The sequence below is a fragment of the Salmo trutta genome, chromosome 13 (assembly GCF_901001165.1).
Source record: "Salmo trutta chromosome 13, fSalTru1.1, whole genome shotgun sequence".
Classification (NCBI taxonomy): Eukaryota; Metazoa; Chordata; class Actinopteri; order Salmoniformes; family Salmonidae; genus Salmo; species Salmo trutta.
This window is the reverse complement of record NC_042969.1, coordinates 26672850-26692241: the sequence shown is the minus strand read 5'-3', so window position 1 is coordinate 26692241 and position 19392 is coordinate 26672850. Positions and strand designations below refer to the sequence as shown.

Sequence of the window (19392 nt, the reverse complement as noted above, 5' to 3'; positions counted from 1 at the left end):
GAGTCCCCACTCCCCAACAAACCCCTTCCAGCATGGGAACCACATCCGCTATTAGTCACAATTGCATAATTAACTCAAGCCTTAATTGTGGTTTAAATAACAGTAGCCTACAATTTGATCCCAAAACAACCTTTTTGGTTTTCTTTCCAAAAGCAAAGTTGCGCGCAGTGATCTGTGTTTACAAATAACTTAATGTTTAAAAAAATATGTTGTAATAGATTGAATGTGTTAATCTTGATTAATTACTTTAATTTAAGTTATTGTATATATTTTGAAGAAAAAGCTTTAGACTAGCATGAAATAGCCTTCTAAAATATTTATAAACGAAAAAAAATAGACAAAAAAATATTAAACTTCTAAATAGACAATGAAATATCTATAGACACCATAAGGAATAAGCCAAATATTACACTAATAACTTACATGATAAAACATGTGGTTAAAACACTATTTCTATGCATTTTCATATAGATGTGTCCTTTAATGTATACTTACCAAGTAAATAAGGGAAGATAAGACGCACGCCTAATTTGTCAACCTGTGATTTGTGGTGGCGCATTTGAAAACAGAAGCAACAACTATTCTCAACATAAGCGAGTGTTCTTATTAGTATAGTATACCTTGCCACGCAGATGTTGTATTTTCAACTTCAGCCATTCTGGCTGACAACAAAAAGGTTTGCCATGCATGAAATTGTATGAGCATCTATTTTGTCCCCCGCCTGGGGATGGGGAAATGAGTTCAGACTATGCATTATCTTGTGTAGGCCTATATGTCCTAAATATACACAGACATTTTGCAGACTTTTTGAAACTTTTCAAACACAAACAATGAAAATCAAATGTTTACCTCACATTTTAAATAAACTTGTTTCATTGTCCATCTCGCTCTGCCCTCCATTAAATCCTATGGTCAAAGAGTGTGACCTGTAAACCCTACCCCCACATGACTCCACACCAAACCCCTCTAAAGTAGCGCAATTATTAGCGGCCTCAAAGAACATGCTCCGCTCAACATTCCCGCGTGTTATTGTATGTAATCTTTGAGTTAGGGGCTAATTGTTTAAAGTGCTACATTTTTCTTACAGGTTATTGGCCTATTATCTCTTAAATCTGTCGGGAAACGCTTCAAGATAATGTTTCACTGATTGACCAACATCTCGAATGTTTTATTTAATTTGTGACGGTACTGTCCAATTGAACTTTAACCCACTTGCAAGACTAGCCAGCCAGACTCAACACATTCGTATTAATTAAGTAGAGGCTTATGCTGTTTGAGGAGAAACACTTTTAAAATGTAGCTTGATCATGTTAATATATATGTAGTAGATTGGCTAATATAAATGCATTTAACTTAACAAAAACATTTAAGAATGTTATATCACAATATACATAAACGGTTGTGTCATTCAAAACGAATTTGTCAAGTATGTTTTTTTCTCAGTAAGTTGTTTGCTCTCTATAGGGTTGTAGGTCTATCTGTCGCTTTTATTCCCCTATTGGTCCTTTGAATGTTTAAATTATAAGTTGTTGATCACATATCCATATTCGAGTTAAATGAATGAAGCCACAAGACATACCTTTAGCGAAATAGTTTATCACTTTGGCACGTTTCTGCATATTGGTTCCTATTGTTTCTTTCCAATAAATTAGTAGTTTGCGCTGTTATTAGACTACAGTTTAGTTCTTATTACTAAGTAAGATTAAGATTTGATTTGTTTGATTTTGAATTATGGACAGTGTGTATATATACATAGGGTATTATAATCAGTGGATTGGGATTTAAAAAGTCTCTCTAAACGTTTGGGTTAGTTCAGCAAAACAGTAGGTAAAATATGTAAACATAACAACAAAGGTGTGTACAAAAGAATTCACATTGAAGCTACCTTTACTCCAATAATGAAAAATACAAGCACTGAAATATTTCGAAGATGCGGAAATTGTGAAATTTTGCAAAAGCTTTCACAACTAAATCATTCAGTGGAGACTTACAGCCTGCACATCATTAAATCTTTGGAATCAGCTCTTCCTGATGCACTATATATAGCATGTCCATGGTTCAAGCAAGCACGATTGAAACGTGTCGTCTGATGGAGGAGCATGGCATACCTTGTCTATTGTATGGCCCTAGTCAATACCACACATTCACCAGTGTCAAAGGAAGTTGAACAGCTCCCTGGATGTGTGCTTCTATTCTCATTCAGCACCTTGAGTAGATAGAAATGCCATTAAAATGTTGTTTTTTTGTTGTTAATGTAACCCAGGTAGGCTATTAAAGTCCAATCCAACATATAAAGCTAAATTACTTCTATTCTTTATTATCAAAAGATACTGAGATCAGTAGACCGAGTTATTTTTTCGAAAGAATGTAACATGAATTATCAAATAAACTCACTAGACCGGTTAAAACAAAGAGGAAATAGCATAAATACGTTTCCTTTAGATATTCAATTAAATGAAAGGAAACTTAAAATGGGCTATAGGTTAAATATGATTAATATTATTAGTTTCTTCTCTAGAGAATTTTTTTTTTTCGCCCGTTTTGATCAAACCGGTGGTGGGTGGTGCGATCTCTGCGAAACTTCAGCAGAGAAGAGGCGAAGCGAAAGGGTCCAGTCCTGTCATAAATCTGAACATAGCAATAAGCAGACCGATAAGAAAATCGCCTGCCTTCCCGCCTTTGGGACGACTCCCATTGTCAGGGCGGGGACCAGACCATCTCGTCATTATATACAGGATTTCTGGCTTCAGTTCGAAAACTCCCGCCCTCAGCTTTACTTCCTGAAACATGATCCTTTGGTTACAATGTAGTCAAGGAAGTTGCCTAGTAGCTATCTACAGCCACAACACTAGTGAAGCAATAAACTAACGCAATCATCTAGCTTTCAATACATGAGGTACTAGCGCTTTTAATCGTTTCAATGAAAACTAAGTATGCCAAGTTAGTTCTTTGTCAATTTAGATGAACATGTAGGCTTTTTAGCCAACCGTGTAGAAAATGCCAGCGGTTTTAAATGTACCCAATAGGCTATTCCTATTTCATCCAAGAAGAAAGAAGATATACAACCATAATGTCACTATTAAACGTGCGATTAACAATGTTACATTTTTCATGAATAAATAAGCATGAATAAACGATTTGTAAACGATGTTGTCTACACAGCCTATTGTTATAGTAGGTGGCCTATTTCAAATCTACTTAAATCATTTATAAACATTTTAAGTATCACACATTTATAAGGATTTAAAACGATTGTAATCATTTAAAGCATTTATAATAGGATGAACTTTAATGTCCCCAAGAGGAAAAGTTATATAAAGTTAACCAATGATAATAACATTTTATCTTTCAACCCTTATTAGAGACCATGGTTGAGAAAGAGAGGGGAGACAAGTCAGAAACTTGATTGTGAATCAGTGGACCGTCAGTGGGTGGAGACACTGTTTCCTCTTCACTTCTCCCTGTTGACTCTGGTGGGGGAGAACAATATCTGTGGGTCCAGGAAGGCTGGAGCAGTCAAGGTAACAGAGCCATCTGATTATGAGGGCCACAATAATGTTTATTTCACCTTTATTTAACCAGGTAGGCTAGTTGAGAAAAAGTTCTCATTTGCAACTGTGACCTGTCCAAGATAAAGCAAAGCAGTTCGACACATACAACACAGAGTTACACATGGAATAAACAAACATACTGTAACGACCCGGTATTGTGTTCTGTGTTCGTGGGTGTGTTATGGTTCTCATGGCTACTAGCAGGGGTTGAATGTGTCAGGACAGAGGGAAAGGGTGGGGGGTATGATGGGTAATCCCGCGGGATTACCCATCATACCCCCCACCCTTTCCCTCTGTCCTGACACATTCAACCCCTGCTAGTAGCCATGAGAACCATAACACACCCACGAACACAGAACACAATACCGGGTCGTTACAATACAATCAATAATACAGTAGAAAAATCTATATACAGAAAACACTGCTACTCCTACTGCGCTCTCCGCGTCTGACCACGTGTTCTCGCATACCCCGAGAGCATCTGGTCAGCGGGGTGGCGGGACTGGAATCCTCATCTCTCCCACGTGGACATTCTCTCTTTCTCCCCTGACCCATCTGTCTATCGCCTCCTTTGAATTCCATGCTGTCACAGTTACCAGCCCATTCAAGCTTAACATCCTTATCATTTATCGCCCTCCAGGTTCCCTTGGAGAGTTCATCAATGAGCTTGACAAGTTCCTTTCCTGAGGATGGCTCACCCCTCACAATTCTAGGTGACTTTAACCTCCCTACGTCTACCTTTGACTCATTTCTCTCTGCCTCCTTCTTTCCACTCCTCTCCTCTTTTGGCCTCACCCTCTCACCGTCCCCCCCTACTCACAAGGCAGGCAATACGCTTGACCTTATCTTTACTAGATGCTGTTCTTCTACCAATCTCGCTGCAACTCCCCTCCAAGTCTCCGACCACTACCTTGTATCCTTTTCCCTCTCGCTCTCCTCCAACACTACTCACTCTGCCCCTACTCAGATGGTACTGCGCCGTCGCAACCTTCGCTCTCTCTCTCCTGCTACTCTCTCCTCTTCCATCCTATCATCTCTTCCCTCTGCTCAATTCTTCTCCAACCAATCTCCTGATTCTGCCTCCTCAACCCTCCTCTCCTCTTTTTCTGCATCCTTTGACTCTATTATGTCCCCAATCCTCCCGGCCGGCTCGGTCCTCCCGGCCGGCTCGGTCCTCCCCTCCTGCTTCGTGGCTCCGTGGCTTGACGACTCATTGCGAGCTCACAGAACAGGGCTCCGGGCAGCCGAGCGGAAATGGAGGAAAACTAGCCTCCCTGCGGACCTGGCATCTTTTCACCTCTCCACATTTTCTTCCTCTGTTTCTGCTGCGAAAGCCACTTTCTACCACTCTAAATTCCAAGCATCTGCCTCTAACCCTAGGAAGCTCTTTGCCACCTTCTCCTCCCTCCTGAATCCCCCCCCCCCCCCTCTGCGGACGACTTTGTCAACCATTTTGAAAAGAAGGTTGACGACATCCGATCCTAGTTTGTTAAGTCAAACGACACCGTTGGTCCTGCTCACATTTCCCTACCCTATGCTTTGACCTCTTTCTCCCCTCTCTCTCCAGATGAAATCTTGCGACTTGTGACGGCCGGCCGCCAAACAACCTGCCCGCTTGACCCTATCCCCTCCTCTCTTCTCCAGACCATTTCCGGAGACCTTCTCCCTTACCTCACCTCGCTCATCAACTCGTCCTTGACCGCTGGCTACGTCCCTTCCGTCTTCAAGAGAGCGAGAGTTGCACCCCTTCTCAAAAAACCTACACTCGATCCCGCCGATGTCAACAACTACAGACCAGTATCCCTTCTTTCTTTCCTCTCCAAAACCCTTAAGCGTGCCGTCCTTGGCCAGCTCTCTTGCTATCTCTCTCAGAATTACCTTCTTGATCCAAATCAGTCAGGTTTCAAGACTGGTCATTCAACTGAGACTGCTCTTCTCTGTGTCACGGAGGCTCTCCGCACTGCTAAAGCTAACTCTCTCTCCTCTGCTCTCATTCTTCTAGACGTACCTGCTGCCTTTGATACTGTGAACCATTAGATCCTCCTCTCCACCCTCTCCGAGTTGGGCATCTCCGGCGCGGCTCACTCTTGGATTGCGTCCTACCTGACAGGTCGCTCCTACCAGGTGGCATGGCGAGAATCCGTCTCCGCACCACGTGCTCTCACCACTGGTGTCCCCCAGGGCTCAGTTCTAGGCCCTCTCCTATTCTCGCTATACACCAAGTCACTTGGCTCTGTCATATCCTCACATGGTCTCTCCTATCATTGCTACGCAGACGACACGCAATTAATCTTCTCCTTTCCCCCTTCTGATAACCAGGTGGCAAATCGCATCTCTGCATGTCTGGCAGACATATCAGTGTGGATGACGGATCACCACCTCAAGCTGAACCTCGGCAAGACGGAGCTGCTCTTCCTCCCAGGGAAGGACTGCCCGTTCCATGATCTCGCCATCACGGTTGACAACTCCATTGTGTCCTCCTCCCAGAGTGCTAAGAGCCTTGGCGTGACCCTGGACAACACCCTGTCGTTCTCCGCTAACATCAAGGCGGTGACCCGATCCTGTAGGTTCATGCTCTACAACATTCGCAGAGTACGACCCTGCCTCACACAGGAAGCGGCGCAGGTCCTAATCCAGGCACTTGTCATCTCCCGTCTGGATTACTGCAACTCGCTGTTGGCGGGGCTCCCTGCCTGTGCCATTAAACCCCTACAACTCATCCAGAACGCCGCAGCCCGTGTGGTGTTCAACCTTCCCAAGTTCTCTCACGTCACCCCGCTCCTCCGCACACTCCACTGGCTTCCAGTTGAAGCTTGCATCTGCTACAAGACCATGGTGCTTGCCTACGGAGCTGTGAGGGGAACGGCACCTCCGTACCTTCAGGCTCTGATCAGTTCCTACACCAAAAGAAGGGCACTGCGTTCATCCACCTCTGGCCTGCTCGCCTCCCTACCTCTGCGGAAGCACAGTTCCCGCTCAGCCCAGTCAAAACTGTTCGCTGCTCTGGCACCCCAATGGTGGAACAAGCTCCCTCACGACGCCAGGACAGCGGAGTCAATCACCACCTTCCGGAGACAAATGAAACCCCACCTCTTTAAGGAATACCTGGGATAGGATTAAGTAATCCTTCTAACCCTACCCTCCCCCCCAAAAATATATAGATGTACTATTGTAAAGTGGTTGTTCCACTGGATATCATAAGGTGAATGCACCAATTTGTAAGTCGCTCTGGATAAGAGCGTCTGCTAAATGACGTAAATGTAATATACAGCATGTGCAAATGAGGTAGGATAAGAGAGGTAAGGCAATAAATAGGCCATGGTGGTGAAGTAATTACAATATAGCAATTAAACACTGGAATGGTAGAACGTGCAGAAGATGAATGTGCAAGTAGAGATACTGGGGTGCAAAGGAGCAAGATAAATAAATACAGTATGGGGATGAGGTAGATTGGATGGGCTATTTACAGCTATGTACAGGTGCAGTGATCTGTGAGCTGCTCTGACAGCTGGTGCTTAAAGCTAGTGAGGGAGGTAAAAGTCTCCAGCTTTAGTGATTTTTGCAGTTCGTTCCAGTCATTGGCAGCAGAGAACTGGAAGGAGAGGCGGCCAAAGGATCCAGGGGAGGACCCAGGCTGGGAAGGAGAGGTGAAGAGTAGGTGTATCTGGAACATCCAGGACATTGGGGTCCTGCAGAGGGCTATCCGTGAGGTGGAGGAGGACAGATGCAGGCTGAGGGCTAAGCTAAGTGAAGCAGTGGCAAAGGCCCAGAGGCAGGGGAAGGAGAGGAAGTGTCTGCAGGGCCTGCTGGAGGAGCGGGAGGAGCAGCTGAGCCTGGCCAGGCAGGAGGCTGCACAGAGGACCCTACATATGGACGCACTGCAGGCAGAGTTTACTGTCCAGCTTCAGGCACAAGCAACCCAGGCCAAAGACATCATGGAGGAGAAGACGAGGCTTCGTGAGAACCTGAAAAAAGTGTAGAAAGAAGTGCAGGAAGTCAGGAGGGAGAATGAGACCTTGGCGTTGGATATTGAAAGCACCCGACAATTGAGGTACAGAGGCAGGAGGTCATCTCTCGGTTGGCGCATGAGCTAGCTCTACAGAGGAAACCAAGACTCAGCTGAAGAAGGAGAGCCATACACGTAGCTATGCTGCCTTGGGATTCCTGCGCAGGCACTTCAATAACCCATCAGAGGGCACAACACATACACTGACAGACAAGAATGCACACTTTTTTTGTCCCGTTTTTAACAAACTCACAAAAACATACTGCAGAAATGCTGTTTGTAAGGCAGGCCTTCAGTCCAAACTAGCCTCTCAATTACATATTGGTGGAAATACTGTATGCTGGACTGTCCTTACTGTAATAAAACACAAACAAAGATGTCTTCATTTTATTTATGCTTCCACACTTTAACCTTTTAAAATAAAGCTATGTACACATTTAATCCTCTCCCACAGTAAATAAAATAATCAGAAACATGAGGCTTCGTGAAAAAGGTAAGACACAACATACATTTTACAGTTCAAATTCTGAATCACCCAAAAATAATTTAGCCTTGACAAAACTTGATAATTTTTGTATGTTGTCATTGAGTTATTATAGTAGCCAAATAACCACAAGTCTGAAAATTATCAGAAATGTTTTGCTTTATATTTGATTTCCTCCAAGAAATTATTCAGTTTAAAGTTTTGATCAAACATTGATTAATGCTTGGTCTACCACAAAACAGGTGCTATGGAATTCCTATAAATGACAGACTGTGGGCTGATTACAATGAACAGGATTAAGACTTGGGCAGGAGCTAACCGGAGCCGAGTAACAGCACCTCAAGTTTTCTACTGCTGGAGCTCCTGTTCCTCTTACAGAATATTAGCTCAAAAGTATTGAGGAGCTACGATCTACATGTAAACTGAACCAGCACCCAAAATGAGTCCTGGCACCCATCTCAGTCAAGTCAAGCACTGCCCCTTATACTACCTTTGATTAAGAAGATTGGAGAGGTCTATACCTCCACATACATGGTCTTCCCAATCAAATTGCAATTCTGAAAGTAAGGCAACATTCATACTTGTGTGTCCTCTTATTCAATATGAATTGAAATTTGAGGCACCCAACATACATTTAGTTGAAGATTCTGTTTTTCTCCTTAAAGAAAACCAGGTCCCACTCCCTGTTGAAGTTAATACAAAACCATTGACATATTTAGCATGTATAATACAAACCACTGCTCTTTGTCCAAAATATATTGCCAAGGAAAGTAGAGAAAACAGCCCTTATGAACTCAAAACCCCATGAGGTATATACGAGAAAATTGTGCAGACAGACACCATATTTTTTTGTAATCTGTTATTATGCAATTTAAGTGACACTAGGTAAGGCAAAATGCTGTCATTTCATGAAAATCCCATTTTGTAGTTCATCTGGACAACATACAATGTAATTATTGATTGAGGTATTGATAGGTCCTAAGCTTGAGTAGAGAATTGAGGAGTGGCCAATTAGGTGCAATTGATACAACATACTTTACATTTTAGTCATTTAGCAGACGCTCTTATCCAGAGCGACTTACAGTAGTGAATACATACATTTCATACCATACATTTTTTTCTGTGCTGGCCCCCCGTGGGAATTGAACCCACAACCCTGGCGTTGCAAACACCGTGTGTTGCAAACACCATGCTCTACCAACTGAGCTACATTTAAGTTTGACAGTGCCGATCATTATGTGCATTCTGTGGATTCTTGACCAGTGCGTCTGGCTGCCTGAGAGAAGCCCTGAGAAGCAGCATGCAGCTCACAGTAAAGCCCATGTTTACTAAAGTATCAGGACTGGGCGGATTAGGCACCTCTTAATCAGTACAGTGTTACTTTCGTATTGTATTACTCATCCCATAGATACTATGTGTTAGTAATATTGTTGGAGGGTACATCTCATCTTAATATTATTTAGTGATCATTTCTAAAAGAAAAAACACCTTCCTAACTTACACCAGTTCCTAACTGCACATGAAAACTAGCAAGCGTCCGTGCCAGGAGAGAGAAAAAAAAAAAAAAAAAAAAAGTGCCATTATTGGGATCAATCAGACTAAAGAATGGATGGCTGCCTAAGATCACCCTGCAGCCTAGCCTGGGCCCTACTAAAACCATCTTTAGGTTCTATTATAGTCCACTAGCCTGAGCCCTACTAAAACCATCTTTAGGTTCTATTATAGTCCACTAGCCTGGGCCCTACTAAAACCATCTTTAGGTTCTATTATAGTCCACTAGCCTGGGCCCTACTAAAACCATCTTTAGGTTCTATTATAGTCCACTAGCCTGGGCCCTACTAAAACCATCTTTAGGTTCTATTATAGTCCACTAGCCTGGGCCCTACTAAAACCATCTTTAGGTTCTATTATAGTCCACTAGCCTGGCCCCTACTAAAACCATCTTTAGGTTCTATTATAGTCCACTAGCCTGGGCCCTACTAAAACCATCTTTAGGTTCTATTATAGTCCACTAGCCTGGGCCCTACTAAAACCATCTGTAGGTCCATTATAGTCCACTAGCCTGGGCCCTACTAAAACCATCTTTAGGTTATATTATAGTCCACTAGCCTGGCACCTACTAAAACCATCTTTAGGTTCTATTATAGTCCACTAGCCTGGCCCCTACTAAAACCATCTTTAGGTTCTATTATAGTCCACTAGCCTGGGCCCTACTAAAACCATCTTTAGGTTCTATTATAGTCCACTAGCCTGGGCCCTACTAAAACCATCTTTAGGTTATATTATAGTCCACTAGCCTGGCACCTACTAAAACCATCTTTAGGTTCTATTATAGTCCACTAGCCTGGCCCCTACTAAAACCATCTTTAGGTTCTATTATAGTCCACTAGCCTGGGCCCTACTAAAACCATCTTTAGGTTCTATTATAGTCCACTAGCCTGGGCCCTACTAAAACCATCTTTAGGTTCTATTATAGTCCACTAGCCTGGGCCCTACTAAAACCATCTTTAGGTTCTATTATAGTCCACTAGCCTGGGCCCTACTAAAACCATCTTTAGGTTCTATTATAGTCCACTAGCCTGGGCCCTACTAAAACCATATGTAGGCCCATTATAGTCCACTAGCCTGTGCCCTACTAAAACCATCTGTAGGTCCATTATAGTCCACTAGCCTGGGCCCTACTAAAACCATATGTAGGCCCATTATAGTCCACTAGCCTGGGCCCTACTAAAACCATATGTAGGCCCATTATAGTCCACTAGCCTGGGCCCTACTAAAACCATCTTTAGGTTCTATTATACTCCACTAGCCTGGGCCCTACTAAAACCATCTTTAGGTTCTATTATAGTCCACTAGCCTGGCCCCTACTAAAACCATCTTTAGGTTCTATTATAGTCCACTAGCCTGGGCCCTACTAAAACCATCTGTAGGTCCATTATAGTCCACTAGCCTGGGCCCTACTAAAACCATCTGTAGGTCCATTATAGTCCACTAGCCTGGGCCCTACTAAAACCATATGTAGGCCCATTATAGTCCACTAGCCTGGGCCCTACTAAAACCATATGTAGGCCCATTATAGTCCACTAGCCTGGCCCCTACTAAAACCATCTGTAGGTCCATTATAGTCCACTAGCCTGGGCCCTACTAAAACCATCTGTAGGTCCATTATAGTCCACTAGCCTGGGCCCTACTAAAACCATCTGTAGGTCCATTATAGTCCACTAGCCTGGGCCCTACTAAAACCATCTGTAGGTCCATTATAGTCCACTAGCCTGGGCCCTACTAAAACCATCTGTAGGTCCATTATAGTCCACTAGCCTGGGCCCTACTAAAACCATCTGTAGGTCCATTATAGTCCACTAGCCTGGGCCCTACTATCATATCATTGATTCATGTTTTCATAGTGTTTTTTTTACTGTCATCTGATGGATGGCTCCTATTAGGACAACAGTTGCTGCGGACTCGCGTCTTTGAGCCTTCCATTGTCACGGTTTGTCATTAGGAGATGGACTGAAGATAATTACCGTGTTATCAACTAAAGATTACAATGGCCTACTCTGACCCAAGAGTCTATCCAAAGCTAAGCAATAAACCAACATATTATGGAATTAGTTAAGTATGGTGTCAGAAACAAGACCACTACAAAATAAATGTTAACTGAATAACCCCAGCAAAATAATCTTTATTTTTATATTCTAATTCCTAAAATATCATATAGGACATCTGTCTTTAAAAACTTACAAATCCATTTCAAAGTTCCTGTAAGGTTTGGGGAGTCTGTGTCAGGGAGAGTGTATTCTGTTTTGTGGACCACTTATCCTGATTTCCCAGGAAATGGCTCAGGTGTGCTACTGTTCTCATTAAAGAGGCTAATGGTGTGTTTAAGGTTCAATATACTATCTGATAAAGTGCATTGATTTCATACCCACTGGCTGAAATAGATCTATGGTTAAACTAACAGTTCTCGGGTCACTCTTGTTGCGTGTGCCTCAAAATCACCTCCATTCCCACATGAGCATTAGAAAACGTAAAAGAATGGAGGGGGTACAGTATATTGTTCCTATGTTTGAAGTTAAGAGAAGGGCAGAGTACTGGAATCTAGTAAAGTATGCTTCTCTCACTATCATTCTCTCTCTGAATACTCCAAGGCCCCAACCAAAATCACGAGCATCACCACTACCTGTGCTTTGTCGCTGTCCCCTGCCTGTCTCCCTCATGCCTCCTCTGGTGCTGTCCCCTCATTCCTCCTCTGATGCTGTCCCCTGCCTGTCCCCTCTGGTGCTGTCCCCCTGCCTGTCTCCCTCATGCCTCCTCTGGTGCTGTGGGCCTCTTCAGGTCGCGGATCTGCTTGATCAGGTAAATCTTCTCGTCGCAGAACTGCTCGTCCTCGGAGCGGTCTCTCTGGAAGCGGCTCAGGAAGTCCACCAGCTTGGCCTGATTCTTCAGCAGGATGTCCAGCACCGGCTGGGTCTTGTTGGGGTTGGCCACAAACACCTAAGACCAGACAGAACACGGTTAGTGGGGTACCTATAATGATTTTTATGCTGCACAAGAATTGCCCTTCCGGGACAATAAAGATCTATTGAATTGAATAGCGCTACAGCATGATAATCTATTGTAGTTGGTCACCTGGTTAATGTACCTTAGTATACACTACCTGGTTAATGTACCTTAGTATACACTGAGTGTACAAAACATTAGGAACACATGCTCTTTCCATAACATGGACTGACAAGGTGAAAGCTATGATCCCTTACTGATGTCACTTCATAAATCCACACCAAATCAGTGTAGATGAAGTGGAGGAGGCTGGTTAAAGAAGGATTTTTAGACAATTAAGACATGGATTGTGTATGTGTGCCGTTCAGAGGGTGAATGGGCAAGACAAAAGATTTAAGTGCCTTTGAACAGGGTATGGTAGTAGGTGCCAGGCGCACTGGTTTGTGTCAAGAACTGAAACACTGCTGGGTTTTTCTACGCTCAACAGTTTCCTGTGTGTATCAAGAATGGTCCAGCACCCAAATGACATCCAGCCAACTTGACAACTGTGGGAAGCATTGGAGTCAACATGGTCCAGCATCCCTGTGGAACGGTTTCAACACCTTGTAGAGTCCATGCCCTGAAGAATTGAGGCTGTTCTGAGGGCAAATGTGGGGTGCAACTCAAGGAAGGTGTTGTTAATGTTTTGTACACTCCGTATATGCTAATTGGTTAATTTCTTAAAAAATACAATACTACAACTGTATTAAGTTATAACTAAGTTTTAAAGGCATGAATATTTCTGCATCCTCTATGAAGACAGAATTGTAGATTAGGGGATGTAAATGTTAATAACATGCATTTTAGATGAAGTAACCCAAAACGGTGGAAAATAGGACAGGCAGAGAATGAGGCCAGAATCTGCACCCTCAGCCTGCACCCTCCAAGAACACAACACGTCTACACACCTTGAAGACATGGAAGGCCAAAAAACACGTCAACACACATTGAAGACGTGGAAGGCCAAAAAACACGTCAACACACCTTGAAGACGTGGAAGGCCTCAAACATGTCTACACACCTTGAAGACGTGGAAGGCCTCAAACATGTCTACACACCTTGAAGACGTGGAAGGCCTCAAACACGTCTACACACCTTGAAGACGTGGAAGGCCTCAAACACGTCAACACACCTTGAAGACGTGGAAGGCCTCAAACACGTCAACACACCTTGAAGACGTGGAAGGCCTCAAACACGTCAACACACCTTGAAGACGTGGAAGGCCTCAAACACGTCAACACACCTTGAAGACGTGGAAGGCCTCAAACACGTCAACACACCTTGAAGACGTGGAAGGCCTCAAACATGTCAACACACCTTGAAGACGTGGAAGGCCTCAAACTGGATGTTGCGGCTGTTGTCTCTCAGCATGTTCATCATCAGCTTCAAGTTCTCAGCCCGGCTGATGTACTTGGTCATCACAGTGAAGTTGTGCCTGTCCAGAAGGAGCTCTCCCAGGAGCTGCAAAACACTTTGTTTAGTAATAGAAAAAGGGTCATCATTGTTTTTAGGATAAGTTCGGAAGATACAGTGCATTCGGAAAATATTCAGAACCTTCACTTTTTCCACATTTTGTTACAGCCTTATTCTAAGATTGATTTAAAAAAAAAAATTATCCAATCTATACACAATACCCCATAACGACAAAGTGAACAGGTTTTTAGAATTTCTGCAAATGTATTAAAAATAAAAAATAAAACTTATTATTCAGACCCTTTGCAATGAGACTCGAAATTTATCTCAGGTGCATCCTGTTTCCATTGATCATCCTTGAGATGTTTCTAAACTTGATTGGACATGACTTGGAAAGGCACACACCGGTCTATATAAAGTCCCACAGTTGACAGTGCATGTCAGAGCAAAAACCAAGCCATGAGGTTGAAGGAATTGTCCGTAGAGCTGAGAGATAGGATTGTGTCGAGGCACAGGTGTGGGGAAGGGTAACAAAACATTTCTGCAGCATTGAAGGTCCCCAAGAACATAGCGCCCTCCATCATTCTTAAATGGAAGAAGTTTGGAACCACCAAGACTCTTCCTAGAGCTGGCCGCCTGGCAAACTGAGCAATCGGGGGAGAAGGGACTTGGTCAGTGAGGTGACCAATAACCTGATTGAACATCTGCTAGAGCTCCAGAGTTCCTCTGTGGAGATGGGAGAACCTTCCAGAAGGACAACCATCTCTGCAGCACTCTACCAATCATGCCTTTATGGTAGAGGGGGCAGATGGAAGCCACTCCTCAGTAAATGCACATGTCAGCCTGCTTGGAGTTTGCCAAAAGGCATCTAAAGGACTCTCACATCATGAAAAACTAAATTCTCTGGTTTGATGAAGCCAAGATTGAACTCTATGGCCTGACTGCCAAGTGTCACATCTGGACGAAACCTGGCACCATCGCTACGGTGAAGCATGGTGGTGGCAGCATCATGCTGTGGAGGTTTTTTTCAGCAGCAAGGACTGGGAGACTAAACAGGATCGAGGGAAAGTTGAACGGAGCAAAGTACAGGGAGATCCTTGATGAAAACTTATTCCAGAGTGCTCAGGACCTCAGACTGGGGCGAAGGTTCACCTTCTAACAGGACAACAACCCTAAGCACACAGCCAACACAACGCAGGAGTGGCATCGGGAAAAGTCTCTAAATGTCCTTGAGTGGCCCTGCCAGAGCCCGGACTTAAACCCGATCGAACATCTCTGGAGAGACCTGAAAATAGCTGTGCAGCGACGCTCGCCATCCAATATAACAGAGCTTGAGAGGATATGCATAGAAGAATGGGAGAAACTCCCCAAATACAGGTGTGCCAAGCTTGTAGCGTGTAAGTCGCTCTGGATAAGAGCGTCTGCTAAATGACGTAAATGTAAATACGTAAGAATCGACTATGTAATCGCTGCCAATGGTGCTTCAACAAAGTACTGAGTAAAGGGTCTGAATACTTACGTAAATGTAATATTGCCATTTTTATTTATTTTTTCATTTGCAAACATAACTTTTTTTGTCTTTATGGTGTATTGTGTGTACCGTAATTTCCGGACTATTGAGCGCACCTGAATATAAGCCGCACCCACTAAATGAAAAAAAAAATATTTTGAACATAAATAAGCCGCACATGTCTATAAGCCGCAGGTGCCTACCGGTACATTGAAACAAATGAACTTTACACAGGCTTTAACGAAACACGGCTTGTAACAAAAAATAAAAAAATTAGCAGTAAGCTTTAGTTGTCTTTTTGCACTGAGTCAATTCCTCACGCTGCTGTTTCCAACGTCTTATCATCGACTCATTAAGACCAAGCTCCTGTGCAGCAGCTCTATTTCCTTTTCCAACAGCCAGATCAATCGCCTTCAACTTGAAAGCTGCATCATATGCATTTCTCCGTGTCTTTGCCATGATGAGGGTGACAAAATGACTACCGTAATCAGAATGATGGGAAGTTTGAGAGTGCTCGATTTAATCTAAACAGTAAACAAAAAAGTTGTTTGACCTTAACCCGTTCGGCAATTTCATTGATCTAATGAAAGCTTCATGCCGCCAAAAAACTGAGCACGTCACAGAATGTGTTTTTTTTTTTTAGAAAAAAATATTGAAAGCAGGAAAAATCCATACATTAGCCGCGTCATTGTTTAAGCCGCGAGTTTCAAAGCGTGGGAAAAAAGTTGCGGCTTATAGTCCGGAAATTACGGTAGATTGAGGGGGAAAAAACGATTTAATCCATTTTAGAATAAGGCTGTAACAAAATGTGAAAAAAGTGAAGAGGTCTGAATACTTTCCAAATGCACTGTATTTCTGTTACAGAAGAAATGTATCAATGAATCCCGTGAGAGGTCAAAACTAACTTCAAATGATGGGTTTGGTGACAGTGATAACAGAAAGTACCTTTAGGGACTGCCGTTTGGTGACATAATTCTCGGAATGCAGTAGCTTCTCATATTCTGTAAACACCCGGTCATAGTTGGTCTCCAGAAAATCTGCACACATAATCTTGTGTCTCGTGAGAAGATCCTAGCAACATATTTGAGAGAAAAGAACAGGATATTACATAACATGCTAAGCACAGGAGATGTACACAGTACATCAAGCTGCCTCACACTACAGAAACAGGAGATACACTCCTGCCCTATGGGCCATTCTGGCTCAGACAAGGCTTACTTTATAGTAAGCGCTAAACACACAGGACATACAGCCATGAGAACAGCAGCCATTTACCTTGAATGAAGCGAAAGCGTCTGAGGCGATGTCGAAGGTGGAGAACTCTACATAGCGGAAGAAGCAGTAGAAGTCCTCCGAGAAGAGAATTGTGCGGGCCAGGGGCTCATGACGCAGGATCTCCCGTAACATCACCCCACAGTTCAGAGCCACCTCCGCACTCTCGTACCTGCAAAGTTGGGATTCATGCCACTACAACTCAACACTACTATGTGGGTGTGTTTTGATTAAGAATGATTCATTAAGAATGATTCATATAGTATATGTTGAGGCTGTATGCATGGGGGTCTGTAAACGAACAAACAAGCGAGTTAAGAGCCTACAATCACACTTAATGGGTACATACCTAACAAAAAAATATATAAATCCATGCTTCTTGCTTATCTAGCTGATCTAACAGATGGCAGATGGGCAGCTTTGAGACTCACCCTTTCAGCAGCATGAAGAGGATCTGTGGGTGCGAGGAGATATACTCAACCGTGGGCGTACGGGTGCCAATCTGGCGCCGCACAATGTTGCTGAACAGATGCACCACATCCTTCTTTCCCTGGAGTACAACAATGGGAAACATTACATGAGAAACATTACAATCAATGAAGGAGGGTGATATGCACATCCCCCCCCAAAAAGCTGATAAAGGTATAAGAGGCCCACACACAGAATACTGTGGCTCCCCAAGTCCCTCTGAATTTGGGTGTAGGACTAAAGCACTGTGGAGCAGAAATATTCTGTGAGTGGACCTCTCAAACACCACAATCAAACAGTGGTGTGTGTGATGGGTGATCACATTGTCTTTATGCTCCTCCCTCTTCTGTATTGATTTGAACTATCCCCTACTCTAGCATGAAGAATCAATTTCACCCCCAATATAAAACTAATGGCTAGAACATTTCCCCACCTCAAAATCAATCCTCTGCAGGTTTGCGATGAGAGCAATGAGGAGGTTGGTGTTGTACAGCTCCTGGGCCAGTTGGGCCACTGCCTCCGTTTGGGGCTCCTTGTCCCCTGAACCACACAGCACCTCTTTCAGAGATGATAGGTTCTTAGACACGTCTTCTGCAACCTGGAGACAAAAAAATATGAGGGAACAACACTTAGTTAATAAAGCCTGAAAGGGCACCCTATGCCCTATAATATAGTGAATTACTTTTAACCAGAACCCATATAAGTCTTCGGTCAAAAGTAGCACATTATGCAGGGATTAGGGTGCCTTTTTGGACACATCCAATGACTCACAACATTGCTATATGACGTTGCAGTCTGGATGCTCATATGTGAAAGACCAACTTTAACCAACAAATGACCACAGACAATTTCTACTGTGCTCTCAAAACAGCAGTCCACAAGTATCACCTGACCTTTTCACATTTTTTGCTTTCTGCCACATCCAGCTTTTCCAAGTAAGCTACGTTCTCCTTCAGACTCTTCACAATCTCCGCAGGGTTCTTCTGAGACTTCCCGAAGGGGAACGGCATGGTGACAAGGAGATGAGTCTGGTTGTAGAGTAGAAGGCACCAGTTTCCCTTTGGATAAAATTGATAACAGACAAATGATGAGCTATTACATCAATACACTGCTTTCATATTTTGAAACTACAGGTCTGACAGATCATCATCACAGCAACAGCTCAGCATCTTGGCCTTTTCCTTCACTGAAAGATTCACATTTTAAGTGATGTTGTTACACTTAACAGCACTCCATGGTAACTAAAAGATCAATTCCTATCCTGACAATGACACTATGCATCCCTGTAGGCCATATTGTCAGTTACATAACTCGTGGTTAGATAATAGAAAACAGAATGATCAGATCCTAGCATTCAACTGGGTCAAATCGAATGCAGGTAGGTATTGAGTTAGAATGCAGGTGTCTATCTGAAACGATACTGGGCTAGTTCCCACCCATAGCCAAAGGTAAACTATTATATGGGTCATAAATGCTTTTCCAAAGTAATATCCGGTGTGTCACTCAATAGAACGTGGCAATGGGTTTGTTGAGGATTCGTTTGTGCTGATGTTGGATAGCTAGCTAGTCTTCTTTTGGCTGGATAGCTTAGTTTGCTGACATTGTGCCTTACCCTATACGACACTGACAGCTAGCTGGTTAAGGTTAACATGGCAGATTCTCATCTAGGCTAGTTAGCTAATTCGGCTAGGTACATTAATCTGAATCAAATTGATATAACCACGATAACACATTAGTCAAATGCAATTGTCAGACAACTAGCTAACAACTAGCAACTTTCTTGCAAGCTAACAGTCAGGATAGCTAACGTTAGGCAGCTAGCGGTCAGTGTAATATAGATTAATGCACAAATTAAAGGAACGAGCAATTAAACTCGCAGCTGGAACGCTACCTAGCGAGTTTAACAAACAAGCTAACGTTAGCACGCTAGATTTTTTTGACACTCACCAAGCTTAGAAGGCGACTTTTTTTAATATCCTGTAGGAAGTGTAGGATATTTAAAGGTAACTTATACTAAACCTATACACCACACCTATTTAAGAACTTCATATCTATTTCATAAGTATTTCTGCTGGATAATTATTGTCAGACAACTTCCCCTATCGCCTAGATCTAGGGAAGAGGGGCGGGTATGTTATGACACGATATT

At 43.2% G+C, this 19392-nt stretch overlaps 1 protein-coding gene across 1 annotated transcript; it reads right to left on the bottom strand.

Annotated features, from left to right (window-relative positions):
- Positions 1-7930: 7930 nt before the first annotated feature.
- On the bottom strand, positions 7931-19392 carry cab39l1 (calcium binding protein 39, like 1). Its single transcript, XM_029771661.1, has 9 exons — positions 19191-19392; positions 18137-18301; positions 17677-17841; positions 17207-17325; positions 16779-16947; positions 16449-16574; positions 13898-14041; positions 12308-12535; positions 7931-12245 (listed from the first exon to the last, which is right to left on the bottom strand). The coding sequence occupies exons 2-8, from the start codon at positions 18251-18253 to the stop codon at positions 12344-12346; spliced, it is 1032 nt and encodes a 343-aa protein (XP_029627521.1). The 5' UTR covers positions 18254-18301; positions 19191-19392; the 3' UTR covers positions 7931-12245; positions 12308-12343.